The sequence below is a fragment of the Trichoderma ghanense genome (genome assembly GCF_004382785.1).
Source record: "Trichoderma ghanense strain CCMA-1212 chromosome Unknown scaffold_12, whole genome shotgun sequence".
NCBI classification, from domain to species: domain Eukaryota; kingdom Fungi; phylum Ascomycota; class Sordariomycetes; order Hypocreales; family Hypocreaceae; genus Trichoderma; species Trichoderma ghanense.
Genome location: NW_027395675.1, coordinates 169556 through 192045, shown reverse-complemented (window position 1 = coordinate 192045; position 22490 = coordinate 169556). Strand labels below are relative to the sequence as shown.

At 51.8% G+C, this 22490-nt stretch overlaps 4 protein-coding genes across 4 annotated transcripts; 2 read left to right on the top strand and 2 right to left on the bottom strand.

The window, feature by feature from the left end:
* Positions 1-507: 507 nt before the first annotated feature.
* On the bottom strand, positions 508-1162 carry CCMA1212_008422 (uncharacterized protein; the record flags this gene model as incomplete). The annotated part of the gene is made up of 2 exons (XM_073705556.1): positions 919-1162; positions 508-840 (listed from the first exon to the last, which is right to left on the bottom strand). The coding sequence occupies exons 1-2, from the start codon at positions 1060-1062 to the stop codon at positions 508-510; spliced, it is 477 nt and encodes a 158-aa protein (XP_073555953.1). The 5' UTR covers positions 1063-1162.
* A 951-nt stretch (positions 1163-2113) lies between these two features.
* CCMA1212_008421 (Outer spore wall protein RRT8) lies at positions 2114-3458 on the bottom strand (the record flags this gene model as incomplete). The annotated part of the gene is made up of 7 exons (XM_073705555.1): positions 3276-3458; positions 3151-3226; positions 2620-3085; positions 2533-2564; positions 2399-2472; positions 2271-2341; positions 2114-2214 (listed from the first exon to the last, which is right to left on the bottom strand). The coding sequence occupies exons 1-7, from the start codon at positions 3356-3358 to the stop codon at positions 2114-2116; spliced, it is 903 nt and encodes a 300-aa protein (XP_073555956.1). The 5' UTR covers positions 3359-3458.
* A 480-nt stretch (positions 3459-3938) lies between these two features.
* On the top strand, positions 3939-5157 carry CCMA1212_008420 (LanC-like protein; the record flags this gene model as incomplete). Its single annotated transcript, XM_073705554.1, has 2 exons — positions 3939-4888; positions 4944-5157. 2 exons carry the CDS (start codon positions 3939-3941, stop codon positions 5155-5157), a joined length of 1164 nt encoding a protein of 387 aa, XP_073555955.1.
* Positions 5158-17744: 12587 nt separating this feature from the next.
* CCMA1212_008419 (Fluconazole resistance protein 1) lies at positions 17745-19024 on the top strand (the record flags this gene model as incomplete). The annotated part of the gene is made up of 3 exons (XM_073705553.1): positions 17745-17996; positions 18063-18160; positions 18235-19024. The coding sequence occupies 3 exons, from the start codon at positions 17745-17747 to the stop codon at positions 19022-19024; spliced, it is 1140 nt and encodes a 379-aa protein (XP_073555804.1).
* Positions 19025-22490: the final 3466 nt, after the last annotated feature.

The following is a 22490-nucleotide window of genomic DNA, read 5'->3' as shown; positions in this document are numbered from 1 at the left end:
AGGGAAAGGAGAACTGCTGCCAGGTACGGAGCCGGCCAATAAATGGAGGAGACACTCGGGCTGCCATCTGGCAAAAGAACGGCTGTGCAATCCGTCTCTTCATGCCCGTGGGCCCCCCCTATCTATCTGGCTCGAGACATTCGTTCACTGGCAGCAGAAGTCAAGGGTTCGCCAGCTGGTCACACGCCTTTGCCTCCCAGCTGAGAGAACCATAGCATCAGCTCCGAACTGCGCTGAGCCTCTTCTTCCCGGCTACTCCCTCCCGGAAAAACTCCTACCCCCAAAGCATGTACCGTGCCCGTGCTGTGCAGACGCGACCAACATGGGGAGCTCCAGATCACAAACGATGAGGACGAAAACAAGATATCCCGAGTCTCTCTCCGACGGGGCTCGCAAAGTTCCCATGTCTCGGTCATACTGAGCACATTCGAAGGACATCCGGCATTGCAGACAGCAGCAGTATCAGGTTGATGAGCTCGCGAGCTCTGTCGACGGGAAATCCCTGCTTCACACGGATACTACCGCCGCCCCCTCTCCCCCGATTCGCCACGAGACAAGGAACACACCTCGCATGGCCCCAGCAGCTCTTTCGGCAGCGCGCAGCGAGATCCTGCAGAGGTGCGAGATGGGAAGTGAGTGGTACCAAGATCCGGGGCATCTGGCGATGTGGCTCCGTTCCTGTCCTTGGTTTTGCAGAGAAGCACCACGGTAATCCCGGTCTTGTGCGACGGTCCTCGAGGGCAGCGGATCCGTGCCGAGGACTTGGTGTGAGCGGCCGAGAAGGGTGTTGGCGAGGGAGGCATCCGAGATTGTCCCAGCGTCTTGATATGAAACGATGAGCTGTCGAGAGATGTAATATCTCACCAAGAGCCATCGTCATTATCGTCCATCCGATGGAATGAGTCGAGATGAAATGACATGTTGAGTATCCGATATAAAGAAGCAATGGCCGTCGCGGAGGTCCCCTAGCACCCTTCCTCGGTGAACATCCAGGTCTGACCAACTCATCGCGTCCATCGAGGTCATACACAGATCCTGAACAACGTCAACGACAGCCCGCATCCCATCACCCAGCAGGACCTTCGTATAGACGGAAGAGAAATTGCGGAATCATCGATGCCGTGAGAATCGCCCATTGTCACACAACGAACACCCAGGCTGATAACACTGTTTCCCATACAGACAGGCAGACAATCCCTAGCCAACCTTTGGAAAATAGGTAGCCCCCCCACCCCCCTCTCTCCAGCTCCTTTTGCGTCGAAAGATGCAGCCGCCATCTCGCAAGGTTGGGGACCTCGTTAGACTCGGTCGTTTGCCTTCCCGTCAGGATCCCTCGCACACGCCTCGCCGCATAATGACAAGACGTTTTGTGCCCCCTTCACGACAATGAGGTCGTGTTACTCCAAGAGCCTAGCTGCAGGTATAAACGAGTGTAACATCCGCCGAAAGCAGGCCGAGCGGCGGGAGGGAGTTCCGGGAGCTCCAAGCCTTCATTCATGCGTTTTCCCATGGCTCTGCCCCTGCTCAGCTATGGCTTTCCGTTGTTTCAACTTAATTTGGACCGCTGCGGCTTGGCTGTGCAAACGTCCCGGCTTGATGAATGCGGACGAATCTTGGGAGGAGCTCAAGAACAGAGACGAAAAGAGCCTCCGGTCAGTAAGACATCATGTTAGTATGCATCAGGATAAGACAGCATGAGACCGAGAGCCTAGGTTGCCACGAATGGAAGATTCAATCCTGGTTTGAGATATGTTCCTGAACAATGTTGCTGGTCTGAAACCGTCTCATGAGAAACCGAAACCTGGCCGCTCTTATTCCTATGCTAATACTACAAACCTATGTTGCGAGGGGTCCCGCCGGTGTAGGAGTTGGACAGTATCAGACTGCTCCCGATGCAAGCATCTCGAGTCCCATACACGGAGTACGAGTGCTTGCTGAAATCCACAAATAGACGATCCAGCCGTGTCCGGTTGCCGGCCGCCCATATAGAAGCAGCGGTGGATGGACCGGCAGCAAACATTGCGATGACTGTTACGTGTATCAAGATACGATACTACTTTGGCATTCTGTTTGACAGAGGAAATCCTCTCCGGTTGGCGGTGAATCCGAGAGATCACTCGGCGCCCTCGGCAGCCTGCCTCAGATTAGGGGCGGTCTCTTTGACCATGGCGTTCTCTTGATGTTCGATATCAGCAGCCCAGAGGGCAGCGCCAACTAGAAACTCAATTTAACATCGACGGAAGTTTTGAATCAACGTGATGGGGACGTACCAGTATTTGTGTAAGAGAAGAAGACAGACACCACGGGCATCATCTCAAGAAGGGTTGCGACGAGGCCAAAGCTGCGGGGACAATGCAGTCAATAGGAGATCCTCAGATAGCTTCAGGGGATAACGTACGATGCGTAAGCTCCAGTGTGACTCTTGAGCCACTGTGTCTTCTGCGGCTCGGACCAGCCCTTGAGTTGAAAGTACTTTACACCGTTAGCATAATGATCACGTTTTGGTGACGTTTGTGGATCGTAACAACATACTCGATTGTGCACGACCTTGCCTCTCTGCTTGCCTGTGTGAGGCGTTAGCAAAGCGATCTCGCAATCCCGGAATACAGTTGCACCCACCAGTGAGAAAAATAAACGTAAGGGTGCCGACAACAGGGATGAAGTTCAGAGGCAGGTACATCAGACTCCGGATCATCGAAGTGAGACTAATCCTCTCGAAGCGTTTCTTGAATGCCTTGCCCAGCTTCTTGATCGGGTCGTTTCCTGGGCGCACCTCGCGACCTTGCTGGACAACGGCGGTTGCGTTCCGCGCAAGCAGCGTGCCGTCAAAGGTATCCAGAAGTGCGTCTTGTAGCAGCCAATTGCGGGAGATCAAATGGATGATCATGGCACTCTCGTTGAGCGTGAGCAGAACTGTGGAGAAGACCGCCAACGGGCCATTGAAGAGCACGAGAACAGCCAGCTGTGGCAGATAGGCGAGGGCGAACATGGCGCCAATTACAGAGACACTGAGGATGCCATAGGGAAGGACGCGGTCAAGGAGCGGCTTCCATAAGCTCCGATGATTGAGGAAGTAGAAGATTCCCTGTCATGCTGGCGTTAGATCCGAATGCTGTGAAGCTCGTGATGTCCATGGTATCGTGCAGGTACCTTGATCGGATAGAGATATGCTTGGCTCTGGACGGCATCAGAGGCCATGACCTTGGCCTTGTCATAGTCGTGCTTGCTGGTCGCCGTCAGTACCTAGGCGCCTGTTGAGACCCAGAGACTCGTACATGACATTCTCGGCCCTCTTGCTGATGGAATCGACGACGCGGTTCCGCAGCAGGGACGAGTCCTTCTCTGACGCTTCAGCCATTGGAGGCTAGAGGTGCTGTGAAAGATGCTGGATATGGGTTGAGTCGAGAAACTGGAGATGCAATGGAATGCTGTATTGGTTGTAGGTGATGACACGAAGCGTAAGCTGCAAACGTTACGAGATGCTCGCTTGAAGCTTCGAAATGGTGACGCGGGGAGCTTTTGGGAGCTTTTTGAGCTGGAGGCGACGATGCGCGAAAGGATGTCGTCATTGGCATGTGCAGGTGGGGCGACCAGTTACAGGGAAACCACGATCTGATTATAGCTGCCATCTTATTCTGACAGCACATTGACATAGCAGATACGTGATGATGGCATTTCTATATCGTGCAGTTATCTTCAGTAATTCACAGACAGGCCGTCAAAAGGAGCTCTGGTATGGAATAACGAACCCAACGGAGAAACCGAGGTGTCGCCAAGGAGGATTTAGCTGCATCATGCTAAACCCGTCCTCCTCCGCCTCTTTCCAGGGTAACAAATAAGGTAGACTAGCCTCAAACTCTTGATACTCGTCTGCGCATTCATTCCATTGATCCAAGGCACACGACAAGATCTATATCCAGATCGAGGAAAGCTTCGCCATGGCGCCCAAGTACATACCAAACGACCTGCCACTGCAGTCGCTGGGCCGCGAGCCCCTCCAGCTAATGAAGTCGTCCCTGGCGCACATTCTCAAGACGACGCCCCCTCAGCCGGCGTATCTCGATCCGGCGCAGCATGGCGGCTTCATTCGGGGCCCAACCAGCATCGCCTATCTGTTCTTCCGCCTTTCTAGTCTGTATCCAGACGTCCAGGTGGCGGGTCACCATCTCCTGCACTGGGCCAAGAGATATATGGAGGCAGACAGGGGCAAACTTGTGCTCAGCACCAGGGTCGGGCTAAGTTGCGAGAAGCTGGCGTACGAGGCACTCAAGGCCTGTATCAGCCAGGACGCAAACGACGTAGGAGCCTTCTTGTCCAACATTCCAGCAGTCGTCGGTCCCTATCCGGACGGAGAAAAGGATCCCTTCGAGTCGGAGATATGGCAGGGGAGAGCTGGCACGCTCTACTACATGCGTCTGATGCGTCATCAGATCCCAGACTGCGGCCCCATTCTCCAAGGTCCGATTGCGCAGGTATCCGAAAAGATTTTGGCGGACAGCATCGACGGAGGTGAAGGCGGGTGGACGTTCCACAAGAAAAAGTACATCGGCGCTGGCCATGGCGACATTGGTGTCGTGACGCAACTCGCTCTCACAACCCCTGATCTTGCCACGAAGCTGGCTCCCAAGTTGCGGGCGTTGCTCAGTCTCCAGAAAGACGGCAATTGGCCCATAGCCAAGGAAATCGATGAGTCGCGCCATCCAAGCCTGATGCAGTGGTGCCACGGTGCCCCTGGATTTCTGTTTTCCCTTCGTGCGATGCGCCCTTGCTTTCCCGATCTTCACGACGAGATTGATTTTGCCATCGCTCGAGGGCAAGAAGCCATCTGGAAGCAAGGGTTGCTCAGGAAGGAACCGAGTCTCTGTCACGGTATATTCGGAAACGCTCTGTAGGTCGACCGTTCTCGCTCGTCGGACGTCGCAGCTATGTTGACACGTCAGCAGAAATCTTCCGCATGGACCGCGCAGAGAACATTTCCTTGCTCTCGCGACAGTAGAAGCAGTGGGGCAAGCCAAGAGCGTTGACCCTGACGTGTTCTTGCCGGCGGATTATGGACATGACATGTCGCTTCTGTTCAACTACCACCCAAGCGCGGCGTGGGCCTGGGCCGTCTGCGAGTTGGAGAATCCACCGATGATTGCCTATACGGATGTGTGATGGTGTCCTCGACGAGGCCGCCGTTGGTGAGTTGGAGAGTTCTTCACTTTGATCATGTCCGGTACCTTCAGAGCTGAAGTGGTATGTTGATAATTCAGCTGCATTACATGCCTTACGAGAATGGTAGTGACTCAGTCAATACCGTGAACAAAATTGCTCACTGATAAGAGATGTGCTCAGCTCAATCGCCAGTTGCCGTGCAAAGCCATCTGCAAAGCTTAAATGAGTCACCAGATAAAGAGAAGATCTGTTGGGGAAAGCACTAAGTAGGAAGGTCAGTCAAGACTCTCATGAGCAAAAAACAGAAAGAAGAAGGGGCAGATATGAGATGAGGGGGAGATTGGTGAGAAGGAAGAGAAAGAGTGAGAAGAAGTGAGGAAGAAGGAAGAATAAAGGAGAAAGATTGAGTCACAACGAAGGGCAAGAGGTAAAGATGAGGGAAGAACAAAGATACACCGAAGAATGAGGAGGAAGAGGCTAGACGAGAGTCCAAGTACAACGCCACGCAATGCACGCAACTCTGTTCCAACATCTCCAACGTCTCAATCATCATTCTGCAGTCGGTGGTTGTCGTGAGAAGACGCTTACCAAAACGAGCACTTCGCTCGAAAGCTGTCAACTTCAACAGAGGAAAGGTTCTCTTGCTGAAAGCTGTCAACTTCAACAGGAGAAAGCTTATTGCTGAAAGCTGTCAACTTCAACAGAGGAGAGTTTACTGTTAAGCACAGCCATCTCCAAGGATTCGGACGCATCTCGAGGCGAACATCTGGCGCAGACGCCAGTGGTGGCTATGCCCAGAACGCATAGCGGCTGTCTGGATGAGGACAGGTGTAAGTTGACAGTCGGTGTAAGTCGATGACACGTCTGATGCGCCCCAATGACTAGCCCTTATACAGCTTTCGCATGCCATGGCTGACGCCGCATTGCCAATCCTCATGGCCTCCGAAGACTTCTAGATCTGGACATTCTTCCCATGTTCGAAGCGGCCCCTCGAAACTTATGGTTAGTTTCAGGAGTTCTTACTCCAAGCTCTTGCGCGTTCCCCCAAAAATGGCTGCCGCCACTTTCGGATGGCTTGCAGGAAGTCTAATTGAAGATGCCTCTCCTGCTTTTGGGAAAGAATCTAGCTCTACAAGGCTGAACGCTTGTGTAGTGATAAGGCACCTCACCGAAATCGCACCGACGTGAAGCTCGAGAAATGCTTCTGCCTTATTTACAAGGTTGCGATATCTTCAAAGTTCAATCGAGGAATATCTCGTCTCGAGGGAAGCAGCCCGGGACATCTTCGCTGGCTGCTCGTGGCGTGGAGCAAGGCTGCAGTTTCAGGCTTGAGCCTTGTGGAATCAACATGCAAACTATCTCGACCACGGCATAGTTTGACGGAATAAATGAATTAAAATAATAAATAAATTCATCAAGGCTCACAAGTCCAAGCCATCACGCCCCAGATTCGGCAAACCCCTGATGCACGCACACCCAAACAAAATGAACAAAGTTTCATCCAACGTCGAACGCTGCCTCTGGTCTCGAACAACAGCCTTGAAGCCTCAAGGCTTACACAATGAGTCGTAGCAGACATAAGACAGCCTGCATTTACAACCGATCTGAAGCCGAGTCCAACTCACATCTATGTACATGTAACATCTCAACCAGGCAAAAACAACGCATATTTGCTCCTGTGATCTCGATTAACCAAACATGCCGTTACGTCAAGCTGCATCCCGCATTTCATAACCTGGGCGTAAGAGGTAGTTCGAGTATCCAATGTAGTTCCCCTGGCGGTTCGGCCGGCGCCAAAAGGCCGTCCAAACGTTTCGGCTCGGCAGCGGCACGGCATTCGACCTGCCCCGGTCTCGGAGATCCGCTAATCGCTCTTTTTCTTTTTACTGTACTGGGCAGAGCGATTTGCCGCCTACGGAGATATTTCGTCTTCTTTTCCTTCTGGAAGCCCTCGTGCATGACTCGGCGTCGTGTCGAAGTTGGAGATGGTGCAAGTCAGGGCATCGTGGACAGGGCTTGACGCTCTTGGCCAGATGAAGAAGCCCTACAGCATCGGCAATGGAGATTATGGGAACGGGCAGAGAGGAGGGTGAAGTTGCATTGGACCCACCCCGGGTTTCGATGCTGCAGCCTAGTATTCATGATTTAGACATATCGAACGATGAGAAGGAGGATGGCAATGTCTTCCAATGGCTGTCGGTGCCGGAACGGCAGAGCTATAGAGTGTTCGAAATGCTGGCGGAGTTAGGACTTGAGCATGACTATTTCCTGTCATGCAGGAAGGTTGGGAGTCATACATTGAGCGAGAATAGACGAAAAGGATTGGTTCACGCAAAAAAAGACCGCGACAGAAATCCATCGTCTCACCTCCTGAGCGAGCCCGCGGATTACTGTCTTTAAGGGCAACTGTTCCTAACTCGTGCACTCATAGGGCCAATGCGACAACAATGGAAGGATATGAGCATAACGATGCATGAGGGCATAAATGGCTAACAAGAAAAATAAGTCACGCGAGGCCCCAGGGCCAAATTCCGCGGAGACTCCGAGAGCTCCTTTGGATCCAATTGACCAGTCAGCTTTCTCTGTCTCCTCCCAGCCCTAGGAGACAGCAAGAAGAACAATGCACGGGACCAGATCGAGGGTCGGTGATGGTGGAGATGCAAGAAACAAAAGTCGCTCCACTGGCTTCGGCTTCTTTCCCACAGCAATATGCAGTCCATAGTGTAATATCATGTAAGTGAGCTACAGTAGGGCGTATGTTTGTAGGAGAGGTGTCCGTCCCGTCCCCTCTTCGCTCTATCGAAATTGCGGCAAACACCGCCCGACGGAGTGCTTCTTGAAGCCGTGCCGGAGAACGGGCCCAAAGAAATGCAGGGGTGCCGACGAGAGGCCACGATCGACGATCAATCATGATGGCAAAGGGTGTGTGACTGGACTTGGAAAGGGGTGGGAAGTGGGGAGAAGGGTGTGGGCATTCGGTTTGCAGAGGTATTGGAATAGTTTGACAGCTGGGAACGCCCAATTGGTCTATTTACCATGCCGAAATAAAGGAGATATTACACTCAAGAAGCAAGAAAAAGGCGCGGGTATTGCGTCGAAAAAAGGCATCAATAGCCCGCTTATACGGGGTCCAGCCGTGAGAGACAAAGAGGCGAGAACATTGAAAACTGAGTGGGCTCTTCTGTCTGACTTACACGCACGGCACGGCCAGGCCAATTCCGCAGCGAACTGAACCCTGCACACACACAAGTCCGTTCGGGGTAAGAGGCGATCGCATCATGAAGCATCGGATTTACATCGTTGTTCCATGATACAACGTTCATTCTTCTCCAGCTTCTTCCATGCACGTTCTCTTTCCGGCCCCCCCCATCGCGATGCAAGCCCACCAACCCAACCCCAAAATATTGGCCACCCGGAAGATTCCCTAGCCTTGCCAACTTCTGGTCATGAGCCTCGTTTTCATTTGCTGCTCCAGGTTCTTGAACCTGATGCATTTCCCACGATGTGACGGATTCTTCCTTTTGCAGCGCTGGGGGGGATTAATAAAGCAAAGCACGGCTCGGTGACGTAGCCGACGAGGCGTCTTTTCATTTGTTCTTTTTGGGCCTAGCTCCGGACAGAGCTGACTTCCCGTCTCTTTTGGTGTTTATTCCCTGATTTCATGCTTCTTCGCGACGCTCTCACACGCATTGATTGTACATAGAGAGCATGGACGAAGTACTTGTGTAAATATGTCTACATAGTTCATTCACATGAAGCAATAAGTGGAAGCACCAGATATGGAAACCTTTCTTCTTATCCTCGGCAATGATTTATCGCCCACAGCGCAGGGTCGGCGACTGATCTCCGTTTCCACACGCCCCCCTGCAAGGCTAGACACTTGTCAGAGAGACAGCCCAAAGACGAGGCAAAACAAACATCCCAGACCCTTGAAAGAGAAACCCCTTTTAGTCTCGATACTGGAGACGCAGAATCATGGATCAAATGATCGAGCTTTCTTGAAAAGAAAAAGAAAAGAAGAAAAAAAAAAACCTTTTCCTGATTTAATTCGTAATTTTACGTCTCTTGATCGGAGAAGAAACATACACCCCCCTTTAAGGCTGGCACCACATTAAATATCGCACGCTACCTAGAATAAGCGTAGCCTCGCGGTTCTCGTCTCTCTTTTTTCTCCTTGGACGCCCCCCGGAAGTTGCCAAACTCCTCGGCGCCGGAACCAGCAGAATCAATGAAGCGACTCCGGTTCCGTGCGTCAAATAATGACAGACGGAACACAAAAAGATACATGAGAGGCATTCCTTTCTACCAAGCTCTTCGACGTATATGCTTAGTACTTGCAAGCTCGGTGATTTGCCAAAGGAAATGCTTCTTCGGACAGCGCCGAATTTCGCGCACGAAGAACTTCATCTCGAGCGCTTCAATTTTTCCTGCAACGATTTACATGCCTATTACTTGTTGCGCCCGTAGAACGAGCCCAGACTCTCAATGATATCATGAGTCCTGGAAAGTTCTCGGCATGAGATGCTTCCTAACGGAATAAAGACGTTTTTGTCATTCTGACAAACTGGAAAGGCGAGGCTCATCCACACACAAGGCAAATTTCATGACCCTCCCCCTTCGGCATTCCGTTAGTATTATCCACACTTTCTTCATCAGCATCCCATTCGTCCAAGCTCATTCTCTTCTGTACGTGATGGAACCCCCCCTTAGCCTTTCGAGAAGCCGAGCAGGAACCGACAAGCGGCCATTGTGGGGAAGAAGCACAACAAGACGGGCTTCTAGAAAGGCGCATGGAACAAACGAAACTTGGCCTGGTTCGATGCGTTCTTTTCGCCTCCCTGCATGAAACCAAAAAAAATTGACGAGTTGCAAGAACGAAACAAATTCCCACCTCTTTACCGAGGATAGAAGAAGGGTCCCATGATCAAGATCCTTGTCGTTCCTGTTCGCTCCATACTGCCTGGGTGCAGCTTTCTGGTGCCGGTGCTCGATTCGATGGTCGACTTGTCTGGATTCCAAAGAACCAAAAGGATCGCGGGGATTGGTAATCACTGTCCGTCTGTTCACATAAACAACTACCCAGTAGGAAGGCAAAGTGTGGGGATTTCAATGATTTGATAAACACGGCATCAGCCTCGGGACGGCTCAGGATTGGTAGACGCAGAGAGCTATGGCATCTTTCCTGACGATTTGCATTGGCCCAACTGCGGCATGTTCCGTGGGCGTGCAAAAAAAAAAAAAAAAAGTGTTGGATGGGCCTGGAAATAAACAAAAAATCAGGATAATACAACCATGAAGATAACAAAAAGAAAATGATTTTTTGGCAACAATTTTAGACGAATCAACTTGAGACTCCATTTTCGGTGGATGCGAAAGAGGAGCTCGAAGAGCCGGAAATAAACTCACAAGGAAAAGAGCAATTTAGAAGAAAAAGAAGCTTGAACGCTGGATCCCATCGCCGGAACGCGAGTCATCCATCAATTCTTTCTAGAAGAGACCCTTATCAGACGAAACGCTTCGGTCTCTCAAACGACTCCATCTTCAAGGGTTTTCGATACATGTAAACGGCGAGTGGGACCTGCATTTTGATCGCGATATTTTCTTCAGGTGGCCGGAATCCATGCGAGAGGGGTGTACATTTATTGCCTATTTACATGCAGGAAGTACAGGCTGCCTTAACGCTGAAGTAGAGTGAAGGAGAACAGCAGCAAAACTGCTTCATGCTGCCCAGGATGAGTCAGCGGCCTTTCAGCACTCTTTCGCTTCCGAATCGCGGCGCCGGCCAGGAATCGCGGCCAGCAAAAAGACCGGGCAATCGGTGCTCGACCAAGGGGCTGGGCACCTATGTATGCGCTGCTGTCTCACTATCTAGGTAGCATGTTCACACAGCCTGCCTCGCTCGGCCCCCGGCTACCAATTCCGATAAGCTACCGCTATGCACTTACACCGTACCCCGTCCTCCCTACCAGGAGGACCAAACCATCAGGGGTCTCGTACGATGGCAGCCGCCCTGCCATGACGGCATAGGCTACCCAGCCCCGTATAGGCTATCGGAGGCTTTGAACGAGCGATAGATGCGAGGGAGGTGTCACCTGGCAGCACATCTGCTCCAGTGCCTGACATTGGCGGAGAGGTCCAACAAGTCAACTGTCATCTGGCTTGTTTTCCTCCGTGGGAGCCATTCAGCCGCTTCCCGTAATACAGCCGCTGGGACAGGTCTGAATGAATCCGCGCCCTTTGCCTTGACTACCCGCCTATGAGATGGTAGTAATGATCCCTCGGAGCAGGAAAGTATTTATTAGTCGACGCTCATTATCCAAATAGGAGTACTCGTCAAAAAGTAGAGTGGACCACCCAGACGCTTACTGGCCATGAAGCCGCTCAAGGCTACGGAACCCAAAACAAAAACAAATCATATCCCTCTGTAGCATTCGACGCATCGCCGTCGCAGCGTGACCAGAGAAAATGACCAACCTTGCAGCCTTCCGAGTCTCATTTCCGTCTCTCATTGGCGACTTATTCCGCTGTTGAGGCTCAGCACGAATCAGAGGCTTGGCAAGCACCATCAATTCTCCCTTCTCCTCCAGAGAGACTTTCCCTCGGCCACCTCCGAACTTTTAAGTTGCGGAAGCGGCATCATACATTGTATACTATACGCTGAGATGAGACGCCTCCAAAAACGTTAAGATATTGCACTCTATCGTCCGGTGCTTTTGGTGAAAGAACGGGTGCAACGACCAAGGAAAGGTAAGCAGAGTGATTATCTAATAGTGCCCTCGCCACCTGCGTTCCGTGCCTGTAAGCAACTCAAAACAAGGTTCTCGAAATACGCCCAGGTCTTGCTTCGGCTCGTAGCCGTTGGGCTGCATGTTCTCAGCTCAGCCTACTGTAGGTACGAACATAAGCAAAAAAACATGACAGTCGACAATGTCATGCTTCAACGAGGGATGCGGCTCTTCGTGTTGCGGGGGGCCCCCATCCTTCTACATACCGAAAGACAAATTTGTAATTACGGGAGAGGATTTGGTCGTGTGCGAGTTCTAGGCATGGCGTTCGTGGTTCGTTTACCATTCACTAGGTAGGTAAGGTATAGAAGGCGGTGGGTGGTAATGCGTGTAGCTTTGCCTTTGTGATAGTTCATTATGCGGAGGGCTGAGGCATCAATGACATCAGGATAAAGTGTTTATTCTGGGGATTCTGGATAAGCATGGCGTAGCTCTATGACTCGACGGTTCATACGAAAACATTGACTTCGATTTTTCTGAAAAGAATTATATCATTTTTCCTTTTCTCGAAATTCACTCGTGGAAACTAGATTGGTTATCGGAGGCAATAACGTGTGAATCACTCTGACTACACCGCTCAGCTAATTCGATTAAAACTCACGATGCAGGCACCGACATCCAAAACGACACCCAACGGCAAAGGCTCCGTCCTCAAGCCGTGATCTTTCCGAGAAACGTCAACAAGCAGAGAATTAGGGGGCAGGGCAACCCGAACCGACAGCCAATTAGCAGCTCTTGCGATCCGCTCACGCCTTGCGTGCTACCTAGCGCGGAAAGGAATCTGATTTGAGCCGCGCTCTCTCTACTCACAATCGGTGATCATTTCTTGATTAACGCTTTTAGAAAGAAGGAGGAGGGGCGTTAATATGCCGGCTGCGCGATATCCGCTCGGACTCGGCCGTAGTTGGACGCCGGAAACAAATACGTACGTACATTCCGGTACCCCGGATTCGCTTTTTGTGTGCTCATATTGTCGGCGTTTGTCCAGGTGCAATGGCTGTAAGAGTTGCATACCTTACCGTACGTGAAGGCAGAAGCAGTACACACCTTGTGGAGATGGGTAGCATCTGAAGCCCTGTTTCCTCAGAAATGGCAATCTCTACTTGTACGGAGTTCTCCGCCAAGTGCACTTGTACGCTTACCAAAATTTATATCGGCATAACATCAAATGGCACGCATACGAACTTGAAGGTTGTCTGACAAGCCGCTGGACCCAACTAGCACAACAGCGATGCATCGCCCTGTTATTGCTACGGAATCATATAGTAAGCATTAGGGCATCGTTGGCTCAAGTCGGTGAAGAGTCGGGATCTGTGGCGAGCATCAGCTGTGAGTACGTAAACAACTAGTCAGTAGTTGGTGTGCCAGTCAAGTGCCTTGCATGGCACCAAAGGTTTGACACAAAACAGGGGAAAAGGGTGTGCCCTTTCACTTTCGATGGCGCTACGGGAACCGGAATTAACAACCACCAAGCAAACAACTACCTAGCGGTGGTGGCCCTTTCTTCCCACCATCCAGGATCGGTGGTGTAACACTAAGACAATTAGTTCGTAGGGAGAACCGAGAGAAGGAAAGCTGAGAGAAAGCACCACCATGCCTGCCCGACTATGCATCTGCCGGCGCGTATTAGAGCGGCAGACGTTTGCGGACGGATTCGCACCGCTAGGACAGTGACCAACTAGAAGATTGATGCTACCTCAAGCTACTGTAAGGTATGCAAGGGCTCCGCAGATAGTGGCCAGTCCAGCCTCTTGGGTTCGACAGAATTCCACGCTGGAGTAAATTGTAGGCAAACTGAAATATGTGATTCCTTCCTTCGGCGTAAGCGAACGCTTGTCCTGTCCAATGTCGAGAGCTATACGTCACAAGCATGGACCTTGATGGGAGCATCTTTCACATCAGCCTCGAGCTCTGGGCGAAGGCTACTGAGTACACGAGACGTAAGAGGGCATTTGAGGCTTTCGGCACCCATCCGAGCCTCGGTGAATTTTCAAAAGTAACCGACAAAATGAGTGGTGAGATTGAAAGGCGAAGGAGCTTGAATTGCGTGGATAACGAGAAGATTCCACAATTTGAGTTAAAGCTTGAAGGTGACGGCGACGGTGACAAGTGACTGAGAAGTGGTGAGTGAGTAGTGAGTGAGTAGTGAAAGAAGAGCAACCTGAGTGCATGTGAGAGACAGAGTAAGGTAACTTCCCGAGCCCGACGCCGTCACGGCTACCTCTGCGATACCCCAGGCTGGAATGCAGCCACCTGCGGCAGGCCAAGTAGCGTCGCCGGCTAGTGGACTTGCACCCACCAGTCGGGCGACCTGCGATCCACCCTCAACCTGCAGGTGCATCTGCCTCCCCCGATGCCGCCACCGAAGGCCGAAGCACCGCCAGGCCGCAAGCCATGAGGATGCCGGGCAAATAGTAATCTGGTGTGTGAGGCATCGAGAGAGATGGGACTCGCTGAGGCGGGGGTGGCTACTTATCCGAGCCCTGTTCGGGAATTAGCATGGTAGCTGGCAGAAAGTCAAAGGCGGTTTGGTTCATGTCGATTTGATTTGGCATCAGCTGATTCTCCTCGTTACGAAGTCGAGCAAAGCAGGTTCTCGCGTCTGTTGGAGTGGTTGGTTGGGATGGAATGGCGGCAGAGACGAACGAAGGAGCGGGCTTGCGGCAGAACAGACCAGACCAGTCTGAGTGAGGCGCGATGTCGATGCATCCTGTCCTCGTAGCACGGCTAGCAGGTAGCTGTAAGAAGACGGGCGATTGGGCGCTTGTTCGCGATTTCAGTTAGTACCTACCTACCAACCTAGGCCTGGACCAGGGCGATGCATGCGAGCTGTCGTCTGGTGTTGATTGTCAAGTCCCAGCTTGCTATTGGCCTCTCATATTTCTGCCGCCATCGTCATGATGGCTTCACAAGCGCGCGCTCAGCAGCGAATCGCCTACCCCCACCCGCAAAGCCTCCAAGCCCGTAGCAGAGAAAAGTTTGGTAGCGCATGCTCGCCAAATTCCAGGGGCTGCGCCGCTACAACTCGTTTCATCACGCTGGTGCAAAGGCGTCGAGAGCAATTTGAACCCTTACCCAGCACCAGGCACCGTTTCGCAACCGCTGCATTGCCCCTCCCCCTCGCTTTCCCGCGAGATGATACTGTATGCTTCAACCATCATCACCTTGAGGGACGCCCAACTGCCTGGTTGGCGTGATCCATGCAGTCCCTTGACAGCTTCCATTTGCGCAGCAGACAGCGAAGATTTGACGTTCCTTTGGACACCTTTTACTGCCTTGGGCCAAGATTGGGTGATTAGACTCGCAAAAAGGTGCCGCCTCTGGTAGGGCTTAGAGCAGCTTGTCTTCTGCCACCGGCCAATCAGAGCCCGCAGCTGGCCGTTGAAGATGAGGGGCTACTCGCTCCTCACACTGTAGGACGTCAACTGCGTGACTCTGCTCTTTCATGCTAGGAGAAGAGGAACGACGGGCAGCTTCTTCTTGCTACCATGGCAGGTCAAAGTCGGCTGACAATCTCTCTGTCTTGCTGCAATCCACCAGCATCAGGTCTGTTCTGTTCCACTCCATTCAGTTTTCGGCCTCTTCCTGCCCTGTTGCAAGGCAACTTTGCCCGACCACAGCGGCAGGTTCCACCTCCATCTGCAGCAATTTTCCAACGGGGCCCCCATACGGCAACATGTCTGGGAGAGAAAGCCATAACGATCGGAAAATCGTCGAATTGCCGATCAAGCAAACGGTGGGGGTGACAGCAAAGCTTCAAAGCTCGTCCACCAAGACCCATGTACTGTACATACATGGTTTTCTTCTCACGATGCGGTAACATGCGCCTTACAGTGACAGCATGACAGCCTCACCTCCTCCTCACCCCTACTGCTTATCTGATCGGCCTTGGGCCTCATCACATAATCCAGCGGTCATCCTTCCGGCACGGCCTGATTGGGAAACCAGCAGCGAGTGCGAGCTTGCTGCAAATCTGCATGGCGAGCGCCCAGTTCGGCAATGAGCCGAGGATGGTTGCGCAGTTCCGCATTGCTCTTGTGATGAATTTGTGATACTTGATGTCGTGGTGCACAACCGTTCGGCACGCAAGGCAGCATTACTAATTATTCATCCTCAGAAAGGGAATGAGAAGACGTCCGAAACCGATCACGGCTTTTTGATGCCCAGTTCTCGAAAAAGATGGGCTCGGCACATCCCCTTGTTCCTGCTGGAATGGACGATGAGCGGTGCAGGATGCTTCCCTCAAAACGTCACGCCTACAGCTCCTCACTTTACGTTTCTTCGTCCTCGGTCACTTTGGCCCATACGACAGACAGGCCAAAGGACGGAAGGTCAAGTCCGCCCGCTTCTTCGGCGCGGACTTTGGAATGGGCTGAATGCCTAGCTCGAGCGCCCAGGACGATACGATGGGAAACCCTGGCTATTTCGAGCAGCTCCAGCTGGGCTAGCAGGGCGAGCAGCACTGCCTTTGCTTTCGCTGTGCCCTACCCAGGATTACACACGGAGCATCTAGTCACGTACTGCTTACTCCTGCGTGATCGCTCGTGCCGTTATGGCACAGACTGCTTCACGTTCTTTTTACATGAAGTAAGCCCCTTGGGTCGTTATGCTCTGGGCATCAAAACAGCCAGTCTCTCTGCATTAGCCGCAACGCTCTTGACTGGACCAAAGGAATACGATTGCCGACAGAGACCGCGGCAATGAGAAGAAGAAAAAAAAAAAAACAACTGGGGCCCATCTGCGGTGACTGGTTGCTTGGTAACCATGAGAAGCCGTTTGATGCCATCATTCTCTCATCTGCCGCCTCATGGAGGACAGCCAGTGATTTCGCTGCGCTTCAGTCGCGAATACCTGCATCTCGCCCGGCCAAGCACTGGAGACGCCCGTACTTGTACCTTTTGCACAAGCTTTCGGCCAGCTGCCCGCTAAGCCCACGCCTCTGAGTGAGCCCCACCGACCTGCCATGGGAGGTTGCTAAACCTTTTGTGAGCAGCAAAACTCCCCAAATAGACTAGGCGCCACCCGCCCCTGTGGTCTAGCGCGCTCTCGCGCCCTCGGACATAATGCCGTTGCCGAGTACTAATCACACGCCCCGGACCCTGTTTTGTCGCTCTCGATCCGCAGCCGGAAATAGGTACAAGGTACAAGGTACCGACAGGCTTGGGGCGCCATGCCATCCCACAGGAGTTGCGGCACCGCGATGCACGCCCATAACGGCGGCTTGGATACTTTTGAGCTAGAAACCCTCTGAGGGTCGTTGATGCGTCCTTCCGTTTCTCAAGTCAGCTCACAGCGATTCCTGGAATCCACCTGCCTTGCACAAGACAGGGAAGGAAAGATCAAGAGGCCCCACCGCGGCGCTCTCCACGCTCCTCGGCCATTATTCAGCACGACGTCCATCTTAGACGCAGCTGCATCGCCTTGTCTGGTATATATTCTTGACCGTCCCGTTGCGCTGGGTCGTGGGGGACTCTGCTCTATTACCTCTTTACTACGCTTCTGCCTCTTCTTCTTCTTCTGGGTTCCATCTTCCAGAACAGTTCAGATAAGTAGGGAGTTGATCGCCCGCTATCTTGAACTCGACTTGGTCTATATTATTAGAGTACCACTCTACCAGGATCTCGTCTCTGGCCCATTGCATCGACGCCTGGGTATATACACACCTCGTCGTCGTCTTATACGCACAAACAAAGCCGAACATCTCGAATCACAGGCACGGGCAAATCGTCCTCCTACATGTGAACATCCACCAACAACCAACACCAGCCCATTCAGCCCATTCACCTCATCAGTCGACCTACAATGGTTGCACATAGCCTGCCGTCTCCTCCCTCAGAGGACAGCAAGGCTTCCAATTCACCCCCTGCCAGCACAATTCCCCGGAAAAGCTCTGGCTCAAATACAAAGCCTGCCAAGGGCACAAACCGAGCGTCAAAACGTGCCGGGTCGGGTGCTGCCGCCATTCACCACCATGAGCAAGTCACACATGGCATGGATGGAAGGCATAAACGGGTCTGGAAGGCCTGTGAGAGGTGTCGGATGAAGAAGACAAAGGTGTGTGTTCCCGTGTGTCATGTTACACTTGACAAGACGCTAGTTGCTGACTCCAAGTGTGTGTAGTGCGACGGTGAGTTTCCCTGTAAGAGGTGTAAGGACGACGGTCTTGTCTGCACAGCCGGAGTTCGCAAGAAGATGGAATACAAGCAGCTGCCTCGAGGGTAAGCAGTCTAAAGATTACCATGACTCTGGTATAAGTCAAGATTGTGGGCTGACTGGTGGTTCACCAACACAGATACGCAGAGGTTCTCGAAAACACCCAGTTCGCGCTCATCGCCACCGTCCACAAGCTCTACCAGATGGTCAGGACGAACCAGTCGTGGGATCTAGGCGAGCCCGAGCTCAACGACCGCGGCCAGCCCGTTATCCACAACATCGCGCAGAAGCTGGGCTGCATCCGCCCCAATAGCGACATCGACCTGCCCGTGCACTCCATCTTCCCCGAGAACACGCAGGACCTCGAGGAGCTTGCGAGGCAGCTCAACGATCACCACGCCGACGCGCAGCACAAGGATCGTGATACTGAAATCGAAAGCGAGTCGCCCTCGGCCTACCGGCGCACCGACCGCGCCTCGTCCTCGGACCTCGACCACTCCGACATCGAGCCGGACTATCGACGAACCGTACTGGGCAGCCTCAACAACAACAACAACAACAACAACAACAACAACAACAACAACAACAACAACAGCCAGGCGGTCACCATGTCGCCGCAGAGCTACGCTGGCAGCAGCACCGAGTTCGAGTTCAACCAGTCGGCGCCTTCAGACCTCGACGCCTCGGCCTCGCTCTTCTCCGCAAACTCGCCCCAGCTGCCCATCTTCCCGGAGTGGGCGATCAAGACGGCGTCGGGCGACGTTGCGGCGATGCAGTACTTTCAGCAGGCCATGCACATGGGCCATCCCATGCTTGACGGTTACGAGACGATCAAGCCTCAGGCGCTGTCGAATGCTGGCGGCGTGATGATGGGCATGGGCGATCCGATGATGTATACGCCCTATGACGTCGACATGGTGCCGATATAAGATGTCACTTGCTCGCTCTATCCAAAAGAAGGAAAGCAAAAGGAGAAAGTTAGGCTTGGTATTTTACCATCCCATGAGGCCAACGGATGCGGGCATATGCTTGACTCGGCTCGGCATGATGCACTCATACCCGGTTTGCAAGAGGAGGGTTGTTTTCCCACATGAGCCATGAGCCGTATTTTTTTTTTTTTAAAAGGCAAGAGTGGCAGTGCGACACCGAACGATTCACACATTCGCTTTCACCATCTTCGCATACTTACTACGCATTCTTTGCATACTTTCATTCGTTTCTCGTGTTCATCTTGCTCTTGCATATTCTTTCCAGGATTCTTTCTTTGGGCCGACGGGCGTTTGGGATTCGTCAAGCGTGGTGTTTCATTCTGTTCGAGTGGCTTGGATACTCATATAGACAGGTTTAGTTTTACGTTACATGTTGCGCTTTCGCTGTATGAATCTGGTGGTACATATCCAGGAGGGAGTGGAGGATGGATGAATATAGGTATGGATGGACACATGGAGGAGGTTGGAAAGGGCTGGCTTCTTGGGATCGTCAGGATCAACTGAATAATTGGGAGCGTTTTGCGACGCTGTCCGCGGACCTCAGCAAGCAACACAGCTTTTTTTTTTTTTCCGAATAGATACCTTTGGTACATACCATGATGCCATGTTCAAACACAAATCATTCCTCTTCAATTTTTACTCTCCATTTTCTTTTCGACTTGGTGCAATGTCTTTTCTGTCAAGCTTTATTTTCTACTTTGTCATTGTGACTGGATGATTCCACCTTTTGGTCGACGGCTCATGCCCTTTAGGCGGCAGGTAGGGCTTACGAGGTCCATGTATGAAGCCTGTGTTAGCCGGGACTCCAAAAAGCTACCCAGCCAGCCGCACGTTCTTCAGGTGAGATTTGAATTGTCGGGATAGCTACGAGCTAGCTTCTGCCAAGACGTGTAGAATCCTACAGTTAAGGTGCTCGGCACCTCGTAAGCTGTGTCGACACGTCATGGAATCCAACTACTACACGCATGCGTACGGAGCGTGTACTCAGGGATCACTAGCTACGAGGATCACTGGCTACGAGTCAAAGCCCTTGTTCGGCGCATACACATCTTCAGATTGGCCTCTCGTTCGTGGGTGTTCTGAAGCCTACTAAGCCCCCTCCCCCAGCCACGACGACGTCGTAAAATCCTGACGGAGCGACGATTGATGTGCGCTTGGCTAGAATCCTGGAGATGGTTCTAACAGGCACCACTACGATGTTATCACTTATCTACGTTGTTGACATTGCCGTGATTTCAGTGTGGATGAAGCTTGACATCACCACTTCGTCTGATGCGCACGTTTTCCCGTACCTGGCCACACCTACCAGATAAAAAGAAAAGAAAAAAAAAAAATTTGACGTCCAACACACGAACGGATAATCGGGCGCCCTATGAGGCACTTGTCAGTCTGCTACCGCAGTGCTGAGGTAGTAGGTGGTGGTAGTGCTACCTGAGGGAGTATGTGCAGGGGGGGAGGAGACTTTCGCATTGTGGTCCGCTTTGGGGAAATGGTCTGGTTGATCGGAGTTTGTCAACATGTACGGCGTTGTTTGTCATCTATGGGCCCGAAGACGAAGACGAACCAGGAACCAGCATGCCTCGTACTTGTAAACGAAAAAAAGAAAAAAAAAAAAGAAAAAAAGAAAAAGGAAAAACAATGAAAAGAAAAAGTGAGTAAATGAATAGACAAAAAAAAAAAAACGATTGAAGAGTATATTTGCATTATTCCTCTTCTTCAGTCTCACACCCCTCCCGCTGCTGCCTTGGAGCTGCGTCTTTGTACTTTTCTGCATGAATGACAAGATAGGCGCCTACGCACGCACTACATCGAATTCGCAAGAAAAAAAAAAAATCAAAGAATCGACTGGATTCTGGGGAGTGCGAGGTACATTAAGATTGAAAAGTAGGGCCACAATTACGTGTAAACGAATGGGAAAGAAAAGAAAAGGTCCACGGAGCCTGCACGGCAAGGCGTAAAAGCAAAAGGAATGACAAAGGCGGGCTACTATCCCCGGTCCGTTATGCCCACTGCCCACCACAAGTTCCGGAGCAAAACGATTGTGACTCTTTCGGAGATAAAGACACCACCGACTGCCTCCCAAGGTAACACCAAAAAATCAAACCAAAAAAAGCAGTGCCAGAATTTACGGAAAAGAAGAAAAAAGAAGAGGGCCCCCGTGAAAGCGCAAAGTGATAGGGAAGAGTGCCTGTACTGGGACGGCAGAAGAGCCAACATCATGCGGGCTGTTGGGCATATGGATTATATACCTAGGCTGACAAACTGCCTGCCCTTCTTCAGTCACGGGAGTGTGGAATTACATGAATGGCCCCCTGCCAATACGGAAATATCTTCACGGCCCAGCAGAGATGGATGTGTGTGAATGGATACCGTAGACTTGACCTATGCTACCAACTTGGCGGGATGCTATTGGCGAATTGATTCCCATCCGACATTTGGAGCTTTGGGAGGTCAACGGGGGCTGATCGAAAAAAAGGCAAATGCTTGATTTGATTCCACGGTGACGGCTGGGCAATCTGTAACCAAGTAGATGTCTCAGCCGTCGGGGCAACAAAGCTTCAAAGCTGCAGACGGTGTCCTATTACCCCCTTCCCCTGAATATATTTGGACGGAAGCAGCACCAGACAGAGAACAGACTGACTCATACTCGTACTTGCTAGATGCATCACCAGCACCGCGATCCGCGTATATGTATCATCCAACCCTCATCACCGGATCAAGCCTTCAATATGTCCGAAGAAAGAGCAGAAGAACCCCTCGACCCGCAAGGCCCGCAATATCCGCGGTCTTTTTCCCCCTTGCGTGAGACGCAGCTTTTTGCGACGGACTTTTCTTTCTTTGATCTTTTGGGGGAGCTTTGGAATACTGTGAAGCAAAGCCCCCCCGGATCGAATTCAAGGTCGTATTTTAGATTGGCCATTCTGATGTTATACAAGCTTTTTTCTGTGCCTGGATGAAGACGCGGGCATTGCAACTCCGAGGTCGTCTGAACTCCGAGGTCAGATTGCCGTTGTACAGCAGTTAGCTATTGGGAGCTGCTTTACACCAAACAGCAAAGGCGCATCGCACGGTAAATGGCCCCAAAGGGGTTTTTTTCAACGTAGACCGGAGCTTTTCTTCCCCCTTTCCCTATGCCTTACCTCCAAGCTACAATAGGTAAAAATGTAACTGAGCTAGGAGTACTCTCAATGCACAGCAAATAAGGAAAAGGAAGTGAAAAGAATAACGGGCGGCATCGAAATCGGTCCCTTTGGGTCCGGGCCACGGAGCTTCGCAAGACTCCGAACGCCGGGGGGTGTGAACAGAAGGGAAATCGGAGGGGTTCACAAATATTCAGCGACTTTAATTGCGTGTGGGATTTTCTTTTCTTTCTTTTTTTTTTTTTTTTTTAATCTGCGGGGTGTGT